At 42.5% G+C, this 19860-nt stretch overlaps 1 protein-coding gene and 1 pseudogene across 2 annotated transcripts; both read left to right on the top strand.

Moving 5' to 3' along the window:
• Positions 1-13439, top strand: LOC120730468 (annotated as a pseudogene).
• A 644-nt stretch (positions 13440-14083) lies between these two features.
• On the top strand, positions 14084-19566 carry LOC120729663 (SIN3-HDAC complex-associated factor-like). 2 transcript variants are annotated; one of them, XM_040025425.1, is made up of 6 exons: positions 14084-14213; positions 16650-16777; positions 16913-17012; positions 17111-17234; positions 17521-17671; positions 18455-19566. In XM_040025425.1, the coding sequence occupies exons 2-6, from the start codon at positions 16650-16652 to the stop codon at positions 18783-18785; spliced, it is 834 nt and encodes a 277-aa protein (XP_039881359.1). In that variant the 5' UTR covers positions 14084-14213; the 3' UTR covers positions 18786-19566. The 2 variants fall into 2 exon arrangements, with proteins under 2 accessions (XP_039881359.1, XP_039881358.1); XM_040025424.1 differs by lacking the exon at positions 14084-14213 and having other exon boundaries at positions 16434-16777.
• The last annotated feature ends 294 nt before the right edge of the window (positions 19567-19860 follow it).

The following is a 19860-nucleotide window of genomic DNA, read 5'->3' as shown; positions in this document are numbered from 1 at the left end:
CTTTACTCAATTTGTCTGTCTGTCTGTCTTTCAGGTGAGGGCTTTGAGCACAGCCCTGTTCGACGGTCCTTCAAATCGAAGGTTTTGGCTCATTACCCTGAAAATACAGACAGGAACCCCTTCAATAAAGATGCTGTCAACATGGTGAGATGTTGGATTGCATAGTGTTGGTCATTTTCTGTTACATCTGCAGCTGAAGGACAAGATGTGCCTGTTAGAAGGCCAAATGATTTTGTTGCTCTTCCAGAGAATAATGGAAGAGGCAAAGTCAGCTGGAGGGAAGTGTAATAGGAGTTACGTGCTGGCTTTTTTCTGCCCCTTTTCATCAGTCTTGTTTTCATCTAAACATGCAAAACAGGTCCGGATGATGAGAGCAGCATCAGCCTCACGTACATGAGTAATCAGACGGAGTGGAATCAGTGTTGGTTTGTTCTAGACCATTTCATATATTGTGCAAAAGCACCTTCCTCTGGCTTTGCTTTACTTTTTGGGGTCTTTTTAAGCATGTCATTTTATGTAGCTAATCCACACTCTTTTTCCCCCCACTCCTCATGCCAGGGGTCGAGTTTTTGCTTCTGATTACATTTTTAGGACAAAATCAAGCCTATGCTAGCACAAGAATATTTAAAAATAATTGCCATTTTTGATGGTTGGCAAACTTCAGTTTTATCAGGTTGGAAGTGTCTGGAGGATGCTGAGGTTTGCTGTGTATATTTGGTTTAACCCTTCATTTATATACTTTTTGAGGTCGGTATTGAACATTGTCACTCTGTACTAAAACATCTCTTGTTTTCTCTCCTCTGTCTCCAGCTCTGCATGCCCAGAGGGCTGTCCTTTCGCACTCAAGCAGACAGACTCGATCCTCAGTTTCATTCGTTTACGATTTCTTTCGACGATGGCACGCGTTCCTACGGCTTTGTTTCACACCTTCTACGAGGAGGTGACCAGTCCTCAGATTATCACTGCCATGCAGACAACTCTGTCAGTATGCACCCTGTGGAGCACCACTCCTCTTCATTGGCCTCCTCTCCCTCATCCTCCTCTTCCTCTGCCTCCTCACCCTCCACCTCCAGTAGGGACTCACTTGCGAGCAGCTTGGATGAGTCAGACGCTGAGTCTCTGGCTGGGGTGTCTGGCTGCCTCGGATGTGTAGGGCCTCCTTCGATCCAACGCGAGACACCCTGTATGTGTCCAAAGCCCTCTGCCTCGTCACGCGCTCCCTTTTTCTTCAAGCTTCACGACAGTTTCTGGTTCAGCTCCTACAGGCTGTGACGTCACAGCCAGCCCCACCACTCCCTCTAGAGAGCTACATCCATAACATCTTGTACGAGGTGCCGTTGCCTCCACCTGGAAGGTCGCTGAGGTTCCATGGGGTGCAAGGGCCCATCCTTTGCCAGCGGCCCGGGCCAGGTGAGCTTCCTTTGGGGGAGTATCCTCTTGGAGATGCGTTCTCCCTCCTGGGTGTGGACAGCATGGTGAAACTACTTACCTGTGCACTTCTGGAGACACAGGTCCTGCTTTACTCTTCAGGTAAGCACTGAAATTACAGATTTTATTGCATGCAAGATATTTTGGCATGTAAACAGGAAAAGCAAAGCCGTAATTAGGAAAATAAATGACAGCGGAGTTCCACGCAGCTGCTTCAGTTTCAAGCTCCTGGTGCTGTGCGTGCTTGCTTTATGTCCATGTGTTGACTTATTGGGACAAATCAACAAAGCCCTTGTTCATAAAATGTGTTTTTTCATACTATGACCACCATAATCATCATTAAGGAGTCGTGATTTGGAGGCTCAGCCACCATGTTAGGTTTTTCTTAGTGGCCAAGTTTGGACAAGAGGGTTAGGGTTAGATAGGGAGTGCTACGTTATCAGTTAATGCCAATTAATTTGGTTAGATAGCTGCATCCATAGACCGTATGGGGACAGATACCTGCCATGGTAAGTAACAGACAAGGTAAACAATATAATGTGTAACTTCAAGCTTAAGTAGTTTTTAAAGGGATGATTTCAATAAAAAAATAACTGCAACATAAATTCGCTGTAGATCCTAAAGCCATAAGCAGGTTGTAAAAGTCTTTTATTGCTGTAAAGTTGGCATTTTAACACAGGTGTCTGCAGGGATAGACTACAGACTGTACTTAAAAGATGGACATCATCACGGTGATGTCACCCACTGGTTTCTAAACTCTGTATTTCGTGTTTAGGAACCAGAAGTGACCATATTTGGGCAAGAGGGTGGAGAGTTAACATGTCACTCAGAGATCATATCAAGTCTGTTTGTTGACATCATTAAAATATTGATTTAACTTTTAAAGCACACACATGCTGGATATGAAAAACATATATAATGACACCTTTGAACTCTAATAATAATGACTGCACATACAGAAAAGCAGCTGTTCTTTGTATTTAACACAATAATATGACATGAAGCCTGCAAGTGGTTTGTCCTAAAACAAAAAGTAGTGGGAAAGCCCAGCCTATGTGTGCATAGTTCTAGGATCGAGGGGGTGCTGGGTTTGACAGATGGGTTTTTGTGGGTAAATGTTGGAAGCTCTGACAGTGCAGCTTAGTGATATGGTGATGAGACCTCCGTAGTCATTAACTGTGCTGTGTAACAGGAATATGAATGAGCTCAGAGACGGCTTAACGCTTTGTTCGGATGTCTCTGTATACAGACTACCAGCGTTTGATGACCGTGGCAGAGGGCATCAACACGCTGCTGTTCCCATTTCAGTGGCAACACATCTACCTGCCCATCATTTCTGCACCACTACATCACCTGCTCGACGCTCCTGTGCCATTCCTGATGGGTATCCAGCGCAGAGATGGAGCTCAGCGATCCTCCCTCAATCTGCCACATGAGGTACATCACTCGGAGGGAAAATTATGCGTAAATGTCTTTGCCGTTTCCCGTGTGAATGTACCAGTCAAAACTGCAGGATGCAGACATTTTAATAGAAGCTAAAATAAAAGGATCTAAAAATATACCGTAAAACTGAGACGATCTTGCAGCCATTTGCTTATCCGCTCCATGGTTCATGGAGCGCACCCTTTGCCTCCAGCATGTCGAACTGGGATGATGCATTTCCTCTGAGCTGCCTCCCCCTTTCAAATCCAATCCTGCATCCCAGATCACTTTATGCTGCATGAATATCTTGCCTCTGAAGCTTCTTTGAAGTCTCTCTGCCCCAGAAAAGAGGCAGCGGTAAGACAGCTCTGAGGGGATGAAAGCAAAAGTGCAGAGCTCCAAAAATGCAGAATAATGGGGCTGGATGAATTATTAAACAGAATTAGAGCTCACCACTTATTTCCCCCAAGGCCCTGCAATTTGAAGAAAATGAGGAACATCTTAATCATACATATTTGAGTGTTTGCAGTTAATTAGTAGTCCTTCATTTTGATATGCATTAAAAAATCCAGTGTGTCCACTGATCCGGAGAATAATCAGGAAACAGAGCATAACTTAATTCTGGTGAAATAAACGTTTGTGTAGTCTCTGAATGTGAAACAACCCTCCCCGACTATTCTTTCTCCTCTTCGTCTTGTTTGGTTTAAAGATGTGTTAAAAAACAAAACCAAACACTTGGAAGTGATGGCACTTGGAGGAAGGATGAAGCTGAACAGAGTCGACTTTAACAGTCCATTCTGCAGTTCATCTCCCCTGAGGCTAAAAACTCACTGCCGGAGGTCACTGCTGAAGGTCGTGTGGCTGCTGACTGTCGAGCACTGCTGAGCTCCGCTGCTGCTTACAGAGGCAGTTTTAAAAAAATAATCTTTCTGTGGTTTGTTGCTTGGCAACTTTATGGGCACAGTTGTTTTTTTTATTTTTTTGCAAAGGTTTCACATCGCTATCGCCGACTGATATTGCACTTTCCACATTGTCTCCTGTTGCAACGACAACAGATAATCTTTCACATGCTAATATCCTGTTTGCGTTTTTGCACTTATCAAAGTGAAATGCTAAGAATCTATTAATTGTGTGTAAATCTCCATCTCAGAGCTTAATTAGAGGGTAAAGCTCAGCTCACTCTGTCTGGATGAGATAACTGTCTGTACATTGTGACAGGATAAACCTATTATGATTATCTGATTGATGGGCACACTGAAAATTGTTTGTCGTGTTGTAACTGTCTGGTTTGTCTCATATTCTAACACAGGCTACCCTGTGCTTCGTGGACATGGACAACCACTGCGTCGAAGCTCCTGAAGACCTTCCCCAGTTTCCGGATCAGACTGAACTCATTCAGGAACTGAGTGAGGTGTTGTTGCAATTTGGGCTGCCTCCACAGGGCGGTGTGATCGCCAAGCCCACGACCACCTCTTCCTCCTCCCCTCGGCTAAGCAGCCTGGTGCTGGAGGATCTGATGGAGGACAGAAGGAACGGGAACCTCGGAGGCGAGGAGTTGGCGGTGCTGGAGAGGCTGCAGGCTCTGGCGAGGAGGTGTGGAGGAGGAAAGATGTCAGATGGAGGGAAGACACTGGGACATGTGTTTGAGGAGGAGGAGGAAGAACTGAAGGCTGCAAAGCTGAATATTCAGCTGAGGGAGGTGTTTGCAGGACGTTTTGCTGCAATGTTTGGCAGATATGATGACTTCGTCATCCACAGCGCTCTGGATTTGGACTCTTGGTTGACCAACCGAGAGGGGATGTTCAACTTTGATAAGGTACTTTAGTGGATGACTGACTGATAGATTGCATTTATCTGAAATAAGTCATATTATTGTTATATCTTCATTCAGTAAACCCCTGCTTTTCAATGTTTTAGGGTTCCTTTCTCTCCGTTCAGCCAGCGAGCCACTTGCACTTCTTGTCCCGGTTCTTGGAGACATCAATGTTTTCTTCTTTTGTGGATGGGAAGGTTATATCTCGCTGGGCAGATAGGGAGCCACTACAGCAGCTGTTTCGACAGCCGTTTAGAGCGAGAACGACTGTATGACACGGGGAGCGAAGATTCCTGTAGTTGTCTTTACAGGAAATGCACTACCCTCTTTGAATCAGGTACTGTGAAGGTGCCCAGGATCACAAAGGGATGGGGGGGAAAGTGAAATGTGCCATGAAACACTTTACATGTTCTTATAAGTATTATTATTATTATTACTATTATTATTATTATGATTATGATTATTATTATTATAATAAATACTGTACTGTCCAACAAGGAGCACATACAAACACCAGTTTAGATGTTGGCGTCCTAACGAGAGCCGACTTCGTTTTCATAGATATTCATGCAAATTAGACAGTAAAGTTTATATGCTGAGATAAGTTATTAGCTCCTGTAAGTTTAGTGGAGCTCTGACAAGCGCTAATATATATGCATACACAAATAAAGGAGCCTCATCGTCACTTTAATAATTACATATAGTAATTTAAATAAGCTGGACATGCTAATGAAACCCTGTGATAAGCCACTGGTAACATATATTTTTTATTATTATTATTATTATTATTATTATTATTATTATTATTATTATTATTATTATTAATAATAAATCTTTCATTTAAATGGGTACTGTCATTGCAAAGAGGGACTTATGTATTAAAAAAATTTAATTAAATTAGAAAAAACACTACAGTTTAAGGACACACACACACACACACACACACACACACACACACACACACACACACACACACACACATAAAGCATAAATATACAGTATATTTTCTGACAAACAGTTTTTTTTCTGGGTTTTTTTTGTTTTTTAGATATTTTATGAAAGTGATACTTGTCAACTAATGGAATAGCAAAAATGTTCTGAATCACATTTTGTGTTATATTAGATCATCTCAATGCATATTTGAAATTCAGGTATTTGTTTTAGTTTGATATTACAAACCACAATTTGCTAGCAAAGGTTAGTGCTGCTCTCCCAAAGTGTGGGGTAGGATTAGGGTTAAGACTTTGATCCCAGAGGGTTAAGGAAGGACCACTGTTGTATTTCTAATAGGACAAACTGAGAGTGAAACGTGCTAGTGCACTGTGGCGCACCGAGGCTTCAAAGAAGGTGGGAAATGCATGCATATAAACAATGTCAGCTTGATCAAGTCCAGACAAAAAAAATGCAAAAAAAAATGTAAAGTCGTTCCAGGTGGGTCTTAGAAGTATTTATAACACTCAGCACAGTTCCAGTTTTATAAACATCAAGGGTTTAGATGTTGAAAGTAGGCTGGATACTTTCAGGTGACTGAGTGAGTTGCATACACTGTGTTTTACTAGACTTCAAAACAAGCACAAATTGTATAGTTTATGCATTGCGTGTGGAAGTAAGGAGGACCAGGAGTGGACCCCTGTGGAACACCTATGATAATACAAGGGGGGCACTGAGTTTTATCTGAAACCCTTTATTAGACTCTTCCATACCAGCTGAACGCAGTTATTTCAGTACAATAGCATGATCACATGGTTTAGATAGGTCTGTAAAATATCCATGACTTTAGTTGTATTTTAATAAGTAGATGCCTGACGCTGTTTCACCAATGTTTTTCCAGAATATAATTAGGATATAGCAAAAATATTACAGGAAATCTGAGCAAAATTATGCAATGAAGCTGGATGCCAGATTTCGCAGAGGGAATCTGCAAATCTGACACCATCTGCCCGTCTGTTTGGGTTTATATGGTGATTATGCTGCTTGGCCTTTCTCTCCCTTTTGTGATAAGCACTGAGGATTTTGCATAAACTGTGCTTAGGGGGATTCTTGCACCAGGTTATGCAGCCATATAAACTGTAATTCATTCAACATTACTGAAATGAAATAAAAACCAATTACCTGGTGGATAACTGGAACACAAAAAGCAATGGGATCGAATGAAATGTAAGGGGGAAAAGATGGGTAGAACTAGTAAATTAGAGAAGAATTAGGCACATGCTGGTCTGTGAGCATTATATAAGCAGAGGACAGCAGGGCTCTGTGTCCTGTGAAAACTGCTGCAAAGCTGCAGCTTTGAAGTGGTGCCAGCCTTTCATCTCTGTGGCTGGTCTGTGGCATTGTTCACAATTCACAAAGTCCATACGTTAGACTCCAGAATAACATAACATGGTTACTTTCTTTTATACTGTGTTAGGGTGTTATGCACAAGCCATTCATGGAAATAACTAATTTAATTGAAATGTGAAATCCCTTTAAAAATTAATTAATTAATACAAATGAAAACAAACAAAAATAAATGTTTTTTGTTCACTTTTTTTCTCTGAAGGTCAGGCCATCGAGCGGAGGCTGCTGAAGGCCGACCACACAGCCATACACCCCCACCTGCTGGACATGAGGATTGGCCAGGGTCGTCATCACCCGGGCTACTTCCCTAAGCTGCAGGCGGATGTCCTTGCCCAGGCACAGAACACAAACAAGTGAGATTCGTTTCCTGCTGTTATTAAGATTAAATTAAAATCTGTTTCTAGTGAGTAATGAAAATAATTAACACTTTATTTCCAGGCGTGACTGGTTTACTCTGACTTGTGTAAAATTCTGGATTTTATTTTGCTGTGTCATCAGGTGGTCCAGTCGTGTCACAGCCTCTCGTAGGTCTGAACCCAAGAGATCCACAGTTTCTGATCAGTCAGGAGTGGACAACGAGCAGAGACAGGTACCTACAGTGTGTGTGTCAAAAAACACACACACAGATTAGCATGCAGGCTTCAAGGGGTGTGTGTCTAATATGTTACCTGTTTATTCAACAGAAATACACCTTTGCGAGGAAGAATCTCCGCCAGTCTAAACTACTTGACCTGACGCCTCAAGCTATTACTCAGACGCACCGGGAGTTTGTTGATGGGCTGCTCAGTGAGTGTCGTCTAAAGGTAAGCGCTCTCGTTAGGTGCTTAAAATAGGAATGTTCCTAATTATTTTACTCAAGGTTAATGCAAAAATCTTCTTCTTTTTAGACCAAACGGATGCTGAAGGAAAGGATGGGGAAGGAGAGTGTGGAACTGGGTCAGGGAGAGGCCAGCATCACAGGCCTGCAGGAAAACACACTCATCCACGGCCTGTGTGACCTGCTGGAGAGAACATGGGGCCACGGTCTGCAGGTGAAACAGGTGAGCTCACGTGGCATGCTAAGACCGCGCTGTATGTCTCCATGTGAAGAGACTGCCTAGAAAAATGTCTGGAACGGCAGATGATTGCATGCATGCTGGGAATTAACTACTGCTTATTGTGAACAGGGGAAGTCTGCTCTTTGGTCCCATTTGCTTCACTACCAAGCTGCCCAGGGTAAGACGGAGGCACCAGCTGAGTCTCCAGGTCAGAGCACAGCCCCCCGTCTGTACTGAGCTACTTTTGGAAATCACTGAAATAAGAATGGACTCATAATTGGTGCTTTTTCTGCCTTTTCAGGATCTAACTGTTCAGACCAGAGAACAGTTGATGACGGCGCTTTGCCCCTGAGAGGATCGTTAATACAGGATATGAGGTAATGAGGCAGTTGATGAAAGGGGCTTTTAGTTTTCTAGATGAGCTCAGAGGATATTGTTAGTGTAAAAGTTGAATATTGCAGCTCCTTTTAGCCGGTCTGTCGTTCTTTCCAGGTTATCCAGACCATGAGTGAGGGTCTGTCTGATGTGGGTCAGGCCCGAGCCTGGATCCACCTGGCTCTAGAGAAGAAAATACTATCCCAACACCTCAAAGAGCTGCTCACAAATCAGGAGCTGCTCCGGTAAGAGTTCACAGTTGATAAATAAACAGAAATATTGCTTTTTTTATTAATTTAGTTTGCAGTATCACTGATATTGTTCTCTCTTGGGCCCCTGACAGGCAGCTGTACAAACCTCATGCATTCCTGCTCTGCGAGGAAGAAAGGGAGCAGTTTTTGTTCCACCTGCTCTCTCTCAACACCGTGGACTACCTCTGCTTTACACGCGTCTTCACCTCAGTCTGTAAGTCGTGCGAGCTTTAACAGCAGAAATTTTTTTCTTTTGTGCTGTTTATTACGACAACCACACTAACTTCCTCCTTATTAACACGGATTAAAAGTGTCCCTGCAAAAAGACCCTCCCTCCAGACAAAGAGAAAACGTGAAACCTAATGCCAAAATATATTGCAAGAAGAGTTGGGCAGTGAATAAAAAAAAAAAAAAAAAAAGAGGGACAAATGCATAAAACGTGATTTTGCGTGTCTCTCTCTAGGTATTCCATATCGTGTTGTTATAATACCCATGAAGAAGCTGAGCATCGCCATGGCAACAGTTGATCCTTGGGTGTGTGTGTCAGGAGAGTTGGGCGATTCTGGAGTTAGACAGATCCCAAAGAATACACAAGAAATTTTTTTCCAGGTTGGTATTCATCCCTCTGTTGTAACATCACAGCCGATGGAGACACAAACACAGAGAGCTACTCTTACTGTGATTTGTGGTTTTGATTTCAGTGCAAGAACCTGGGCAGGCTGAGCACTCTGCAGCTGGGACAGGAGAACTCGGGCCTGCTGGCCAAGTGTCTCATTGACTGTGTGATGGTGTACAATGAGATTACAGGGCACACCTACAAGTAAGATTCGTCCTCTGATATTCTTCGGTCGTTGAAAGCTGCGTTTGACCTCGCACAGCATTTGATACTATGTTTATGAACATCAGCTCACAGGCTGATAATGTGTTAACAGATAATAAAGGCTAGATGATCCAGCTGTTCAAAATCTGATGTCTGAAATCTCTAAACACTTTAACCCAAAGGTTGCTTAGAAAAGCTGATGTAGAAAGTATGTAGCTGTTTTATGCAGAGCAAAAAGACTCTGTGAATTTGAATTTTTCAAACCACTTTGATAGCTGAAGTTACATTATCTATAATATGTTGTTGTTTTTTTCGTTTTGACCCTAATGACTGCCTCAAGTTAAAACACAAAACCGTAGCAGATAATAGAAGGCTCTCCCTTCAGCCAAATCCTTCATTTTATTTATTTTTTTTTATGTAGTCTTTATTCGTTTTTAAAATCTTGAATACAATGTAACGCTCCGTCTTTGTTTCTTGGAAGGTTCCCTTGCGGCCGATGGCTTGGTAAAGGCGTGGGGGACGGCAGCTTGGAAAGAGTCCTCATTGGTCAGCTGGTGTCACCTGGTGCGGAGGAGGATGCTGGAAGGTTGACAGGGACACCTCCTCCGGAGCTGGCCTCTCCTTCTCAGAGTGTGCGGACAGTCCTCGGATCACTTGGCAGCCGTAGCAGTACGTCCTGACAAAGAACACATTCTTTAGCACAATAGTTGACCTACTTGTTGAAAGAGCAGATGATTCTGCTCCTGGATCACCTTTCTGTTCCCCTCTTAGTTTCATTATTCATCCTCTTGTTCCTGTTGCTAACTGCACTTCATTCATCTTCTCAGGGATGCTGTTTGTTGAAGTACAAGAGGACATGAGGGAGGCGGTAAATAACCTTGTGAAGCATTTCCACAAACCTGAACAAGAGGTGTGTGTATGCGTGTGTGAGACAAGTGCTATATTCGTTTTACTTGCCGGCTCACTAAGCTGAAAGGGTGACAAAATAGTTAATGCAGACAGGAGAATATTTGCAGCAACTGTCAGCCTCCCGCTGTGTTATTTTTATCTATAACATGGTTCATTACCCCAGCCTCTCCAGCGCGGGCCTCATTTGTTTCTCTTGTGTATCAGGCTAGCCTTTCTCATCTCCGTTAAGAGCACAGCAGAGACCTGATGCATCACTTGAGTTTGGCTATAATGCTTCTAATTCATTTTAATAACGTCTTTAGTACACAAGCTTTAATGTACATGCATACGTTCTGTTTACTTTAACAAATATGGGACTGTTATAAACAGTAACATGAGCTTTTGTTTGAAGTAGGTCTATTAACTCTCTGCTCCCATTCCTATCACCCCAGAGGGGAAACCTGACAGTCTTGCTGTGTGGTGAAGGAGGTCTGGTGCTTTGCTTGGAGAAGTTCCTCCTCCATGGTCTCAAATCCAACCGACTTTTTCAGAGGAATGTGTTCGTTTGGGACTTTGTGGGTAAGTGTAAATCAAAGAGGTGACGTCTATTTCCTGTCTTCATCTAGTGGGGAGTTAATCTGCATCTCAAGTTGCAAACTAAACTAAAAAGGGCCACCAATGCTTTCCCACAGAAAAGGCCGTGGCTTCCATGGAGACTGCTGATCAGATGGGTGACCTGCACGGATCAACACTGACAAAGGGCCCGCCCTGCGACCTGCTGTGCCACTACGTCAGTGCCATCAACGCCTCTCCTAGAAATATTGGAAAAGAGGGCAAATTCCAGCTGTTTGTCTGTCTGGGAATTAGGTGAGCAGATTTGAAACTCCCTTTGAAATCTGCATTGATGTTGTAAGAAAACATTTTGCAAGACACCCTCGTTCCTCAGGTGGAAGATGTTGTTAAAGCAATCACAGGCAGGAAGGTTATTTTCTTTTCTATTCTTTTATATAAAGCAGAATAATTTAAGCGGTCGTCGTCATCGTCGTCGTCTTCTTCTGCTTTTGGCCAGATCATCTGTATCCATCTCACCCTGTCCCTAGCATCCCTCCTCTGTCACACCAACCATCTGCATGTCCTCCTTCACTACATACATGAATCTTCTCTGTGGTCTTCCTCTTTTTTTCTTCCCTGGCATCTCCAAATTTATTGTCCTTTCTTCCACATATCCACTGTCCCTCCTGTGTCTAAATCATCTGGCCTCTTAACTTTGTCTTCAAACTGCTTAAACTGAGCTGTCCTTCAGATGCACTCATTTTTAATCTTGTATGAGTCACTCCCATTGGAGATCTTAGATCTTAGCTCCACCTCCATTTGTTTCCCGTTTGTGCTACCACCTTCAAACCATACATCATAGCAGTTTGCAATGATAACAGTATAGTAGCTCAAGAATATTATTAAAGTTTAAGAATCATAGTTGACGCCCTGAATACAATTGACCTTGCAGTGCTTGAAAGCTTCAGCACGTTCTACAAACTTTATTTATGACCCCGTTATTGACCATCGGTGTTCTCGTCTTGGCAGGGACCGGCTTCTCTCTCTGTGGCTCCCCCTGCTGGCAGACTGTCCCCTCACAGCTCGGACATACGAGGACGGTGCTCTGCTGCGGGACCGTGCTGCTGTACACTCCCTCTCTCGCATGCTGCACACACTAAATGATTTTGCCATCACTCTGGAGACAGCACTGGTTAAAGGAGTTGACCTCTGACCTCTGAGTTTAGCAGCTACGCTGACAGATTCAGATATTCATCTTCCCAAGAGTGGGGAAGGGAGGTACATTCGGACATTTGGCGAAATGTGACTCTGTCATATCATCACGATCAGCAAAATGGACAGTGAGCTAGACAAAACCGCTGGCAACTCAAGCACCAAACATATTGCCTTGTTCACTGATGTACATGTCTTATATACTCTGATTGCTTCAGGAAATAGTCCTGTGCTTGTTTACACTGTGAAGTTCTGTTTCCTCGAGGAGAACTGGAGGGTCATTAATAAACTCACATCTACAGTCAATATTTTCCCTGCTCACGTCATTTATACTGTACCTAACACTAGGATAACCATACCTGTCCTACTGCTGTGTTGTTTGCACTTGAATTTTAAACTAAGCACATGCATGGCCAGAATACGTTTGTTTTTTTGTTTTTTTTATGTCTTTTGGTGTTGTATTCTCAAACGTCAGTTCTCAGGCCTTATTGTTATTACTATTATTACCATAATTATTTTTGATTTCATTTGATATTTTAGCAAATATAGTCAAAACAAATTATTCTACCCCTCTATAATGTTAAATTTATATATATATAGATATATTATGCTATTATTATACTGCGTAATGTCTGGCCTGTTTCTCATTGTTTATTTCAGTTTGGGGTCACATGTGACGCAGAGTTGTGCTCACGAAATCCTCAGTTGGTAAAACACTGGAACCAAACTGGTGTCCTAGTTGTGTCAGTTTAAATAGTCCTTGTCATTTTGTCAGAAAGCCCCCCCCCCCCTCCCCTTCACTTCTCTCTGATTGTAAATATTTTGCTTCATCAGATCTTTGATAGGATTGTTTCATCCTTCCATCCCATGTTCCTATTTGTTGTTGGTGTACTGAATTTGTGACATATTTTTTTTCCTCTACAAAGGCATCTTGTTTGTGTCTGCGTAACAACAATGGATCCCACTCCAGACACACTCTCTCGTGTGGACAGTAGTCATGCTGTTTTGTTTTTAAGCTCTTCAATTGTCTGCAAAAAAAGGGAGAGGGGGATAGAGGGGAAAAAAAATCAGACAATGAATAGAGTACATGTTCTCAAAACCGCTAGGTATTATGTTGATGTTGCATCCAATTAAACAGTTGAGGAATTATGAAAAATGCTGTCTCCTGCACTATCCCGCAAGCACTATGTAACCTATGATGACCAAGCCTCTTTTCTCCTTTAAATACAGATTAGAGAAAGCAATAAATAATGAACTGTTATTTATGAAGTGTGTGGTCAAGATTAAAGTTAAAATTGAAATAAGTGCCATTTGTTGGTGTTTTTTGTGACGCTTATCTGAAATATCTGATGAGACTCTTGGATTAAAATGATTGCCAGCTATTAAAAGGTTGACTTTACTACTATTACACTGATGCCGATGAAAAATCTTGCTCTTATAAACTTGGTAAATGTAAAAACAAAAATACAACTATGTGATTTTTTTTTTTTTTTTTAATACTCAAGGCGCTAATATATATTTCTTTTAATTTCTGCATTGCTGTTAGCCTTAAACTGACCACTGGATGGAGACTTACGTTCACCCACCTTTTATTTACTACTAATCTGATCCGTTTAAATCAACAAAAAGCCCCATTGCCGTGCAAGACGCCAAGCCCCCTGAAAAACCGTAGGCCTCCAGACGAGCCATCTGGCGTCCTGTAGTAAAACAACAGGCGCCGCCCCCTTGCTTACATTCTCCAATGTGCCATAGCAACCGGGGCCGAGCCCCCTGTTCCCGCGCAATGTTCCCATCCTTATAAGGCCAGTAGAATGCAGACGCACGCATACGTCATACGTCGTTTATGTAAATAGTTTGATTGAAGAAAAAGAAAAAAAAAGACCTCGTCTCTACTCTGAAATGGAGGTGTGGATACCACGCATGCGCACAATAGTCCACAACTCTAGTCCCGTCCACAAGCGCAGACATCAACAAGAGAGCGGGTTACCGATGAGGGTAGATGTTCATAAGTCACAGCGCAACGACGCGGTATTCGGACTGTTATTACTTTGGATCACCTCCACACAACTCGCAGAAAGGTAACGATTGTCTGTGTTCGTCTGGCCTCGTCTTTAAAAAGCCTTTTAAAAGTGTTCGCCGCGCTTTTCAGGGCCGTAATTCAGAAACAAGCTTCGAGATGTCTCACGAACAATTGCTCTTTTTTTATTTTTAAGGCCTGCTGCGCGGACCCGACTTGGTGGTCAGCGGTATTTGTAGGTCACCTTAGAAACAACGAAACTAACCGGGCAAAGTGGGAGGAAAGCGGGAAAAGCGCAAATGTGCGTTTAAAATGCGTTTGAAGGGGCTTTCACGTGCGGGCACGAAGAGGAGCAGGGGGGGATGGCTGCTGGTGCTCGTGCTCCTGCTGTTATTATTATGGGTTGGCTCGGCGCATTTCGGCGACAATTTATCGGTAATGTAAACGTGGTAAAGTGGGTTAATGTGAGCGTCTGGGCTGCAAATGTGTTCTTGTACAGAAGGAGACAAGCGTGGATGCAGTGTGCCGCACATTTTCTGTCTGCTAGACAAGCCAAGTTGAACCTCTCACGCCCACCCGGAGCGGAGATGCGTCTCAGCACGCGGCCACCGCTGTCAACAAAACCGCTCCCGCGAGCGCAAAGTAATCCCCAACCAAAGCAGGAAAGCCAAGCTGGATAAAAAATGTGGTTTGTGGGAGAAACCGGAGAGAAAAGCGACTTTCCGAGAGCCGCCGCTTTGAACTTGCCGCACATGTAGCCGATTGTGGATTGTTGCAGTGACGCGGCTCTGGAATAACAAAGAGTAAAGATCAAATTACACATTTATTTCAGAGCAGCTCCCCTTTAACACCAAGCCCGCCGGTTTTATTTGTTATTTTTTGTGCTCTCGAAACACGTTAGTCCGAGTTTATCCCTTAGCATAAAGTTGAGGTATAAACTCGGCATCGTGGAAGCGGAGGATGATCATCATAAAATGGGTGCGCATGAAGCAGGTCGTGTGGCATGCCATGCTTCCTCGCTGGCGGAGTGGGCGGTGAAAATTGGCGACTTGCACTTTTCTCTCGATGAAAAAGAGGACATTGCTCGGTGTCTTCTTTTATTCTGAAAGGCGAGGGTGTTATTCGTGCGAGTTCGGCAGCTTTTCGCGGTGATTTTTCTTTCTTTTTAGCGTTTGTTTTAAATGTTGCAGTTTTTGCGGAAAATCGCATCACACCCCCTTCGCCACATTGCCTCCGCCTTGAAGTGTGTTGCCATGTTGAGTTGCGTCACGTACTGTATTTTGCTGCAGAGATCGTCTGTAATTTACAGATGAGGCACGCGAAGGGTAGAAACAAATTAGTTTCTACCCTTTATTATTTAGTTTTATTATTTAAATTGCTTGGTTACATTTTCTTTTTTGAATGAATGCTGCTTTCTTAGCTTTCGAAGTGCAAGTTAGGTGCACGTCTTGTTTAAAAGGACTTTAGTATAGAAAAACAATGTTTGCACTTCACTACAAATAAAACTGCGCAACAGTAAAGTGCTATTGAATCTCTTCTGTTGTTATATAGGAACTATACCACGCGAAATCGTTTATAAATTAAGGTATAGCCCATTTTTTTCCCACAGTTAATATATTAGCTGTGTCACAGGTGAGAATAAGTGCCAGAGTTGGTATTCCTTTCTCAATGCAACTTACTTCATGTCGGCTTGTGTTGCTTTTTAAACTGACCTCTCCACAGAAATGCCCAATATCTAGTATCTGATTTAATCATGCAGAGTGAGAGTTCTTCGCCATTTTCCTGCTCTTTTTTACTCTCTATGGCACCGCACTGTCAGAAGACCCCGAGGACTGATGGCAAGAGGAAAAAAAAAAGCCCAGTCTGGGGGGCGCGGCTCACAGTTTTTGCCGCAGTTCAGGTCTACATGTGCCGTAGAGATTAAATTTTGCCTAGCAACATAAATCATAATTCCTGTGCACGCTTATTACATTTCGAGTAATTTCCCCCGGACGCAGTGATGTATAATATTTTACTGGCATTTCTCTAGTAACGCGGTACACATTTTGCAGTTTGTCTTTCCACCTCGTGACGAATAACGCATCTTGTGCGGCCCGGAGGCTCGCACTGATTGCGTGCGTAAAATCTTATTTTGGGTTTCCAAAACGAAGCGTGAATCCTGTGAGCGCAGCATGGTGACATTATCTGTCTGACACGCTGTCTGACTGTTGACCTACTTCCTCCACTCTGTCTCTCCTTCCATGTGGGTCAAAGCGGAGAGATTGCTCCAGCAAAACTGCTTTCCGTGAACATTGTTGGCGATTAAACACATTTTTGTCCGCTCACTGCAGACTTAACTGAAATTTGTGCTTCACCTCTGACCTGCACTGCAAATGTAGGGGTGAAGGGAGTATTCTCCTCCACCCCCACCTCCTCCTGCTGCTGCAGCAGTAAACACTCGGTGCACACTGATCATATGTAAACATTTAACCCCCCTTTTTTTCTCCCCTGAATGCAGATGTTTGGCTTTCACAAGCCTAAAATGTACAGGAGTTTGGACGGCTGCTGCATCTGCCGTGCAAAGTCGTCAAGCTCTCGTTTCACAGACAGCAAGCGCTATGAGAAAGACTTCAGGAGTTGCTTTGGGTAAGAGATACACCTGAGCATGTGCGGGGCTGCAGGCAAACCATACCTGTCATGGTTTTTAGGCTGTGCACGTCATATTGATGCTAAAGATTTTCCATTTTTTCCTCCTCATCACAAACTGAAATTGTCTTCCAGACTGAGCGAAAGCCGGTCTGGAGAAATCTGTAATGCCTGCGTGCTCCTTGTGAAACGGTGGAAAAAACTCCCTGTGGGAACCAAGAAGAACTGGAACCATGTGAGTTTCAGTGCTGACAGCATGACCGGCCTATCACTTTATGGTGATGATAAAACCCAAATTATACAAATTCGTCTGGTTTCCTGTCCCTCATCCAGGTTGTTGATGCCAGAGGAGGTCCCAGCTTAAAGTTAACTTCCAGGCCCAAGAAAATAAAGCCCATCTCCAAGAAAGCACGGCCAAGCCAGATCAACAGGCTTCAGAAAGAGCTGAAAAGACACAGTAAGTAATTATGATGTATATTTGAGGAAAATGGTAAAGTCATGACAAAATAATGGCTAAAAAAAGGTAGGTTTGGAAAGGTGTTTATTTCTGTGGGATCGGGACATTAAAATACACCAGCACACATCTGTTTGTACCACAACATTTCAGTTTTACTTTACCTTTCCTTTCCAGGCGCACTGGGTTAATGGATTGTAGTAGCACTCCTGTTACTTCATTCAGATTTTTTCAGGTTTTAAAAATAATATACATATATATATATTATTTGTCCTATTCTGTCCTCTAGACTCAGATGCCCACAGCACCACCTCCAGTGCCTCCCCTGCTCAGTCTCCCAGCTACAGCAACCTGTCAGACGAGGGGTCCGACACAGAGCTCAGCCCAGGATCCAGCCGCTCCCCCGTTTTCTCATTTCTGGACCTAACATACTGGAAGAGGTAAGGCGGACAGTGAAGCACTTCTTTAATCTACAGGTTTAATTTTTAGAATAATCTACTACAAGTGGTTTAACTGTATATAAACCTTCAAGCCTTCGCCTGCTTTACATATACAGGTGAAACTCCCACCGATGCCCCACCCTGCTGGATTACAGTGACATTAAAGGGATTTCTTTATGTATTTAGCTTAATATTACTAACTGTTACTTGCTTATTACTGTATGTAAATAATTTTTGTTTGTTCGTTTTGGGTCATTAACTAATAGTTGCATTTATTTTTAGTGACAATTTTCCAGGTTTGTTATAAATGTATTTAGGATTTGAGTTTACTTTTACCTTCCAGACAATCTGTAATGTTTTATTGGCAAAGTTTGTAGAGATTTTGAAACTTGCTTGAGACCAGTAATCTATCAAAGCATGAAAATATATTTTACAAAAAAAACCCTAAAATGTTGCATTTTTAAAATAGATTTAATAACTGACTTTTGATCTTTGACTTGTTTTTCAATACATTTTTAAAAATTTCGTTTTTCTTAGAGCATTTTTTGTGGTGCCTGATGTTTTATATATTAAGCCTAATGCACATCTTTTTGTTTGTCAGACAGAGAAACAACAGGAAAATGCATTCATTTCTGTCAAATACTCAATACTACCTTTAACACATGAAGTGCCATGCTAATCCAGGATAACCCAGATTCAACACTGAATGCATTTTAATGCAATTAAATAACAGTAAACACACAGAGCCATAATGGTTTCTGTCTCATTTCATGCTCTGTGCAGGCAAAAGGTGTGCTGTGGAATAATCTACAAGGGGCGCTTTGGGGAGGTGCTCATCGACCCCCACCTGTTCAAACCGTGCTGCCGCAACAAACGACAACAACAACAACAACAGCAGCAGAAGCAACAACAGCAGCAGGAGGAGGAGGAAGAGGAGGAGGAGGACGAGGAAGAAGAGGTGGAGGCAGAGGAAGGTCGGGTGTGTGTGGAAAAATCCCAGATGGGAGAGGAAGTGAAGGAGGTGGCAACTTGTGGTGAAAGTGCAGAGTCTGCTCAGCTGCATGTTGCATCGCCACCAGTCAGGAGTGAGGTGGTGGGGGAGGAAGGGTGGTAAAGTCACCCCCCCACACACACACACATCTCTGAAGAAATCTTGAGGTGCTGTTTTTTTTCTCTCAAGCACTTATAGAAAAAAGTGGCCTCAGATTGCCTTCAGTTACAAAGCAGCTGAAAAATCCTTTCTCCATAATGAGGATTGTTGATTGCATTTAAATGATAACTTATGGACTGTTGTGTTTCTCCGTTGTCTGTCTTTACTTTGTATTTAATATTTTTGCCATCCCGACGATGGACCATCATACTCGGTGTAATTGATCTACTTTGAAATGCTGGAGCTCCACTTTGCTGGTACATTTTTATCAGATTTTATTCCAAAACGCAATACATCCACTTATTTACAGAAAAAAAGGTGCTACTTTAAGCTCACAAACACAGCTGAACCCATCTCAGTGAAGATGTTTTATAAGCATATATGTTAAGATGACTAATATAATGAGGTTAATTAATTTTGGTTTCTTTGTTCAGAGTTGATATCTGGGTTTGTTTGGGTTTTTTTTTTTTTTAAATGGTGGATATCTCCCGTTTTGGAATGAATGACACTTTACACTGATGGAGCACAGACCTGTACAGTAACCCTCTGTTTTTCTGTCTGCTCACGACAACATCCCCTCCTAACAAAGAGTTTGTGGTTTTTAGACTGGATTAGCGTTTCTGTGTGTAAATACGTATGGGTCCCATTTGAATAAGGCCTATTCACAGCTTCAACAGCAAATACACCAGCCTTAATTATGTGTTACAGACAGCGCTAGTGTTAAATCTGCATTGGTATTAAGGAACAAAAAGGGACAGTACAAATATTTATTGTGGCCTCAGCAACACACACAGTGCATTTTTGCATGAATGGCAAGCCCACTCATCCAAAAGACCGACTGATCTGATGTATGAGTCTTCTAAAAATTGCATGGCCTTATAAAAAAATTGTAAATCTTACTTTTATTTTTTTGGATCCATTTTTCTGAAGTTTTAACTTATTTTTATATGTAAAAAAAAAATACAAATAAAAGTGTCTTTGCATAATAATACCACACAATACAACAGCAAAACACAAAAATCGGTCTATCAGTCATTTT

The sequence above is a fragment of the Simochromis diagramma genome, unplaced genomic scaffold (assembly GCF_900408965.1).
Source record: "Simochromis diagramma unplaced genomic scaffold, fSimDia1.1 OVJJ01000293.1, whole genome shotgun sequence".
Classification (NCBI taxonomy): Eukaryota; Metazoa; Chordata; class Actinopteri; order Cichliformes; family Cichlidae; genus Simochromis; species Simochromis diagramma.
The sequence above is the reverse complement of the archived record's forward strand: the minus strand, read 5'-3'. Positions and strand labels throughout refer to the sequence as shown.